A 7,831-nucleotide genomic window follows, 5' to 3' on the forward strand; every position below is an offset into this window, starting at 1 on the left:
AGAGAGACAAACGAGAGCGGAGCTTTTTCCCTTGGAAAAAACGCTCGCAGTGCACAGCGATTACCCCTTCGGAGGCATCGCGTGCATGCTCTTCACCCAAACAAATAACGCATAGATCATGTTTGTCATGAGATGTTAAACAACGTCAACACGGATGCACACATCCTTAAATGCTTTGCTAGTGCTCGCCATAATGAGATGAATAGAGATCGCTCTTACCATAGAAATGCACGCTTCAAACAAAACAGTCAATGAAGACGAAGAAGAGAATGATGTGTGCTCCCGGAGCCTATTTATACTATAGTCGCACTTGTAGTGACGTCATGGCTGTCGCCGGCCAACGAGTTGGTGTTTTTTCAATGTATGCTTCAGACACGGGTCACGACGAGGCGTTCCCCATAGCTACCCCTAGAGGATGCAGTTCGAAGTTCCCATGAAAGGGAACTTGCTATACTTAGGAACCAAAAGCTTGCGCCTGAATTATGGGCCTGATGCTAATGCGTGCTATTGGGATGTGGCAGATATGCCTGCTGTTGGAAACTGAAGGAGGGGCCTGCACTGCTGACCTGACTGCTAGTCATCCTCCTTCCTGGTATTTGCTGGACATTTTCATATGTGGGCCACAAACTGGTCAATAAATAAAATCATGCCACTGTGGTGACACTGATGGACAAGCAGAAATATAAGAGAGAATATTGCAACGTTTTTGTGACAGAGTCCTTGCTGCTGGTATCTATATGTATAGTTGATATATTGTATAACATGTCCATGGGCATATTTATCCAAGATTCTGGAATTGTATTTTTATTTATTTTTTTATTCCACATAGTCTAAGCAATTAGCATGAGCTCATAAAAGTTGCATAAATAATAATTGTAAAAAAAAAAAGAAGCTTTTTAAACAGGTCATGCGATTAAAATTGTTCCTTTCTCTTTGGAGTGATACAAGCTCTTGGTGCATAAAGAAGATCTGTAAAGTTGCAAAGACTAAAGTCTCAAATCCAAAGAGATATTCTTTATAAAAGTTAAGAGTCAACCACGCCTACCTAAAACGGCTCGTTTTAACACGCCCCAACATGTCTATGTCACGATGTGGGAAGATTTGCATAATGCCGCCCAAATGTTCATGCAAAGAAAGAAGGCGTGACTTTTATTCTCGCTGTAGTATTGCTGTTGCCGCCGCCGCCATGTAGTGAAGGCACTGTGTGTTTCGTTGTGAAAGCGAAACTACTTTGTTTGGCCTTCCAAAAGAGGACGATATCCTCTTCGTCATGCCTGGAGCTGATCCGTGCTGGTCGCTGAGGAAATGCATAAATTTTGCGTTCTCGATCGCCGGATCGGCTTTCACCGTGGACGAAGCGGAATCCAGCCCGGGGTTGTCACATGTGATTGCCGCAAGCCCGCCAGTCGTCGAATCCGCCGGCCGCGCTGTTCTCAAGCCCGTCCCCCTCTGCTCACTCAAGCCGGCCTCTGCATACTCTAGTCCGCCGCTCACTCTAGGCCTCTGGCCTCTGTTCACTCAAGGCTGTGTTCACTCAAGGTGTGTGACATTGTTTTGTTGTGAAAGCGAAACTACTTTGACCTTCCAAAAGGGCACGACAAGAAATCAGTGGTTAAGTTGTATTTACAACACTGTTCCAGAACAGTTTAACCCAAATATTCAGATGTGTCCAGCGCATTTTATGGAGGACTGTTTCCTGATCCTGATAGAGTAGACTACAATGCTGGCTGTTCTGACTCACAGACTGTAAGTAAGTTTTTTTTATCCTGATAGAGTAGACTACAATGCTGGCTCTTCTGACTCACAGACTGTAAGTACGTTTTTTATATTTAAAGAATTTGCCACTGACGATTCAAACATGAGTTTTTTGGGCAGTGTAGAGTTGCACTTGTTGTTTGTCATCTCTCAGATCACAAATGCAGACATGGTTTTATGTTTACGTGGCGCGATGGAACGCAACGCGTAAAAAGACAGTATAAGTCATTATAATCTATAATTATGTCCTCACTGGATGCAACAAATGCCTCGTTTATAATGGATTTTAATGTTTTTGTCTCATCACTCCAGCCGATTTGACCATCACAGTATGGTGAGGGGCATAACATTTCCGTCACACGCTTGAGGAATTCAGCCAATCACAACGTACTGGATAGCTGGCCAATCAGAGCACACCTCGCTTTTCAGTCCGATGAGCTTTGTAAAAATCGACACGTTTCAGAAAGGCGGGGCATAGAGGAGAAACAATAATATACAGTATGTGGAAAATAATGTGTTTTTTTAACCTTAAACCACATGAACACATTTCATTACACCAAATACATAAAATAATGTTATTTTTAGCAGCATCATATGACCCCTTTAAATAGTTTTATACGGTATTGTAAAAACTAAGAGTAAAAGTCAGGGAAAAAATACTGTACAACATGTAATGTAGACATCTTTATGTAACAATGTTACAGCAATAACATATTTCAGAGGACATGTGGAGTCTTGCAGATAAATATTTCACTGTACAACATCTGCTCCTGTTTCTGGCAACTCCATAAACCATGCAACTTCTCTTTAATTTTATTAATATCTATAGTCTTGTAAACGTTGTCATATAAAACAGAATTGTGTGACAATAAGTGCTTCCTCCATCTTTGATTTTCAGCAAAGAGGTCAATTTGTGATGCTTTAAGCTTCACATGTCTGGTCACACATCTTCTCAGCAAACACATTTTTCAGATCACCAAAATGAATGCAAATGCAACAAAATTAATCTCAATTTCAAAAAATGTATGCCCAACAGATAATGATGACAGTGTAGAAGTATTAATATTTTATTTACTTTTTTATGAAAGACTACACATAAAGGTTTGACTTTTTCTTTTCTTTCTGTCTTTAGAAAAAAAATATTTTTTACTCATCTGATTGTGAGCTTGCGTCTAGCTCTGGTCTGTATGACAAGGGCCATGATAACAAGTTACAAGTTACAACTCTGTTAGAGTTGATTCTTATGTACCCAGTCAATATAATTTCATAATATATTCCAACTGGACAATGGGATCCTGTAAAAGGCCTGTTTCCCACACACAGTCTGAGCTTGCAGACAAAAATGGAGCAATTTTTTTTAAACAGCACATTTTTCCTATTGTTGTGACAACAGAACAATTAAACATGAGATCCAATTGTATGACTTATTTGTGCAGGAAACCAGGTAAACATAATACAGGATTACATTCCTTTTGAACAAACTAAAGCAACCATGTTGTTAAACTGTGTATTACAGGTTTCATAATTGTGTATTGTTGGATCTGATATATTAGCTGAAACATGAATGGCAAATTAAACTGTACAGAAGTAAAACCTGTAGGCACAGATTGGCATATACAGACAGTCATTTTAACTAAAGAGGAAAAAAGTCTTTAGAGAGCTTGTTAAAACAGTTTTCAATGTTTGTGGACAAGGCAATTAGCATGAGACCAGTGTCCATATATAGCAAACCAAATCGAACCTTTACAAAACACTACAGGAAACATGCCAACAGAGAACATGGTAAGATTTCAATTGTTTTGCAACTGGAGAAAGAAAAACAAATATTTACTTATTTTGATATTCCATTACCCGGTATCATTCCAGGTGCAACCATCACTGGAGAATGAGACCAGTGTCTTAGTATTTACACTCTCAGGTCTTAATGAAACAATGGAAAACAGATTTGTGTTTTTTTCTTTCACTGCCCTGTTTTATCCTCTTATGGTGTTTTGTAATGTAACTGTAATTTTCACTATAATCTCATATAAGAAGCTTCACGAGCCGATGTATATGTTTATATGCAATTTGTGTATAAATGCACTTTATGGCACTGCTGGATTCTACCCTAAATTCATGTATGATTTATTAGCTGAAGATCATGTGATTTCTTATTCTGGATGTATGATTCAGATATTTGTCATTTATTCATTTGCCCTGTGTGAAATTTCAACATTAACGGTAATGGCATATGACAGGTATGTGGCAATATGCAGACCACTGGAGTATCATTCAGTAATGACAAATCAGAAGGTTCTTGAATGGATCCTTTTATGCTGGCTGGCCCCCATTTTTTTCATCTCTGTTCTAATTGTATTAACAGCTAGACTCACTTTATGCGGCTCTACTATTGAAAAGTTATATTGTGAGATTTGGGCAGTTGCAAAACTTTCTTGTTTTTCTACAACAGTAAATAATGTGTTTGGGTACACTGTTATTCTTGTATACATCGGCCATGGTGTATTGATATATTTCTCCTATTTTCAGTTGATACAAAACTGCATTAAGTCAATAGAGGGCAGGCGCAAATTTATACAAACATGTATTCCACATTTGCTTTCACTGATCAACGTGACTATTGCATTTTTGTTTGATGTACTGTACAGTCGTTATGGCTCAAAGAATCTGCCACAAGGTGTGCGTAATTTTATGGCCCTGGAATTCCTACTCATACCACCCATTTTAAATCCTCTTATTTATGGATTAAATCTGACAACAGTACGCCAGCAAGTTATTCGACTGTTTTTCAAGAAAAAAGTAGGAATATCTAAGTGACTATTTCAGTAATTCAAAAGACTCAACACTTTCTGTGTTTTAGAATGCTTGTTGGTTTAATGGAGTGCCCCAGTTAACCACAGTAAAATCTGCAATGCACACCCCTAACTGGCCTATTGATTTTATAAAATTATGGCAGCACCTTAAAATAATATTAATTACAATAAAGATTTTTTTCTACAAATGATTTGTTACATGGTACATCGATATTTAATTAAATTCATGTTCATCCATAACTATATGTTTTACAGTTTTCAGCTGTTTTACAGCCAGAAATATTGTTATATAATCTGTGGTTTGTAGGATTTGTTTTTGTATGCTATTACAATTGTTCATGGTTAGTTAAAAAATCTATTCATTTTGTTGCTAACATTTTAAAAGCTCTACGCCGCGGCTGTTTTTGCTAAGAAACAACTTAACTGAACATTTTAAGGCATTATCTTTAATTTAAATGTCCAGTGAGGAAACTATATGAATGCATAGCTTTATGTAATACACTTTGTTTACCCAAGTCATTTCTCCTTAAAAAAGCAAGGGCTACATAATATGTAATCCAGTAATGAAAATCTAAGAGAAACCTTCATATTTTTGGGAGCATTCTTGTCAAAGGCACCCAAAAGAAGATTTTTTTCCCCCAGATATATTTGTATTCACTTCTTGTCTATTCATAAACTGAGAGAAATATAATGTCTTATGTGGAGCACCTGCAGGAATGGATTGAGAATGACAAGGCTCACAGGGAACACTGCTTAGCGTCATGCACAAGGACATACTATACAGAAATGTAACTGATATGATTTTACTGTTCAAAAATTGTAAATCATAAAAAGTTTGTATGTTCTCCCCATGTTGCTGTGGGTTTTCTATACAGTTTCCCTCACAGTCTGAAGACATGAAGACATGCAGGTCATGTGAATTAGAGATTCTAAACTGCCTGTAGTTCTGGATATAATGTGTCTGTCTTTCTGTAATTAACTGGTCAACCAGGGTGTTTGTTTGTTTGTTTGTTTATGTCACAGCATGCTCAACGTACAGTTAAGACGTTGTTTTTTTTTTTTTTTACTATTGGCATACATCTAGCATGTCACATTTTTGCATAGTCTCAAATGAGTGACCTCAGACAAAGATCAAATCAATTATAAAATGTGGTTATATAATTTGGGTAACAGTTTGGCTACTTCCAGTTAGCTACTGACTGTATATGTTATAGCCATCTTACTGCTAACCAACAACTGTCTTCTTAGGGTGATAGTCATGAAATTGGGAGCTTTGCCCCGCATCTCACAAGACGTAATCAGTGTCCCGCATTTTACGTCTGTATGGGTTTTTTTTCTTCCCTGAAATTACAATACCACAATAAATCATAAAATACTAAAAAGATTGGCATTTAAAAATACATTTGCACAGCTGTCATTTTCTAACTAGAGTGGGGAAACAACCAGCCAACACATTCTATTTAGTAGACTAAATAGGTCCCGTAAAGTAAAAGTACATTGTATCATTCGAATGGCCACACAATTAAGCTAAATTTATTACTACTGTTATAAAGTTATAAAGTGAAAATGAAAAGTGGAGATCTGCTTTATATTTCTTTTGACACATTTTTTACAGTGTTGGGCATTATAACCAATCACACAAGATTCTGTTGAGCTTATGAATGCAATGGCCAATCAGAGGCATTGAGATTAGTCATCGCTGAAACAAGTTTTGTTCAGCGCATGCACTCGCTGACTGAATTCCGCACTTTTGTGAATTCTCTTATAATAAACGAGAGTGCAGATGTACCGTGATATAAGAGATTCATTATTATGGGATCTTTGTTTTGGCACTTAAACTCGCACTAGACTGAAGCCAGTCACATAGTTCTTTGATGATGTTCTTTGCTTGCTTTCTGTATATAATTAATTAGCTGTTTGAATAACCGTATGAATAAAAATGCTAATTAGTAACTTAGAATGTTTTATGAAATTGTGATAACATTAAATATGAATTCAGACATATTAAACATATTTCATGACACTCATATCTGGTACTTGCCTAAAAAATGTTACGTGCGTAGTTAATTATATAACACTAACATTAGGCTACTTTTAGCCTTACCCAAGTTGGTGCACCATCCGCCTATGCTTTACAGCTAATGTAAATCAATAATTACATAGTATAATAGTAGTAAATGAATCTCTCACACACGTCTCCCAGAAGATAACATCTACTGTCCTGCAACCAAGAAATAATCAGGTGGTCACCATATCATAGATGGCTATTCAAACAAACAACATCAAAAAGAAGTTCCAATGTCTTCACAAGTTTACTTTTATTTTTATTTTTTAAGTTGTATTTTTTGGGCTTTTTGGGCCTATAATATTCAGACAGTTACCTGTCAAAACTGGTCCACACAGCCAGTTTTCTCTCGACCCACTTACAGCACAGAATAATGACCCTTTTTTAGTCAATATCTGGGGGTGTATTTACAAAGATTTTCATTTTACCACTAGCTGTCTTCCTAAGAGTTTCTAGCTGAGACTTTCAGCTTAAAACCGATTTACAAAACTCTTAAGAATATGTTTTGCTAAGGGATTTTTAATGTAAGAGTAAGGCAGGGTTGACCATGTTGCTCTGGATTATGTCCCTTTCTATGAACATGCTCTTTTAATTCATCCTGCTATGATTCGCCATTGGTAATGAAGCAAAGCAGGCAAACAGCAGGAAGGACCGATATACTATATGAAATACAAACACAACATAATCAGGTAATGGTTACATACCTATGGTTAATTATGTTCAGTTGCCCCTTATCAATGAAAGCATACTTCAATGGATAAAACAGAAAAAAGGAAGACAACACTAAGAAGACAATTTTTGTGATTAGGCCAATAACTTATTAAAAGTTTGATGTCATTTTAATATTCCAGTATATTTACTTGGTTGAGATGCAGATTGACGAGCAAGCATGCTTCAGTGCAATATAGATGTTCTGAGATCAGGAGCTACTTTCAGTTTGGTGAATTACCCTTGGGTGAAAACTTTACAAATCCTAAAATTAGGAGCAGGACATCCCTAATTTTTGCTCCTACTCCTAAATTTCCACATTAGGAGTAACTTTTAGCCATATGATTTCTGGTGAATATGGCCCTAGGGATACAGAAAAGGGCCACACAATAACTGGCCCATGTTCCAGTCAGTTAATAACATCTAACCAGCCATGAACTAGGACAGAATATCAGTTATCAAGTAAACTTTATCAACACTAAATCTAAGTAAC

At 36.8% G+C, this 7,831-nt stretch overlaps 1 protein-coding gene across 1 annotated transcript; it reads left to right on the top strand.

Moving 5' to 3' along the window:
• The first annotated feature begins 3,519 nt into the window (after positions 1–3,519).
• Positions 3,520–4,569, top strand: LOC107571846 (olfactory receptor 1468-like). Its single transcript, XM_016258234.1, has 2 exons — positions 3,520–3,537; positions 3,622–4,569. The coding sequence occupies exons 1-2, from the start codon at positions 3,520–3,522 to the stop codon at positions 4,567–4,569; spliced, it is 966 nt and encodes a 321-aa protein (XP_016113720.1).
• Positions 4,570–7,831: the final 3,262 nt, after the last annotated feature.

Source organism: Sinocyclocheilus grahami, unplaced genomic scaffold (assembly GCF_001515645.1).
Source record: "Sinocyclocheilus grahami isolate Dianchi unplaced genomic scaffold, SAMN03320097.WGS_v1.1 scaffold1660.1, whole genome shotgun sequence".
NCBI classification, from domain to species: Eukaryota; Metazoa; Chordata; class Actinopteri; order Cypriniformes; family Cyprinidae; genus Sinocyclocheilus; species Sinocyclocheilus grahami.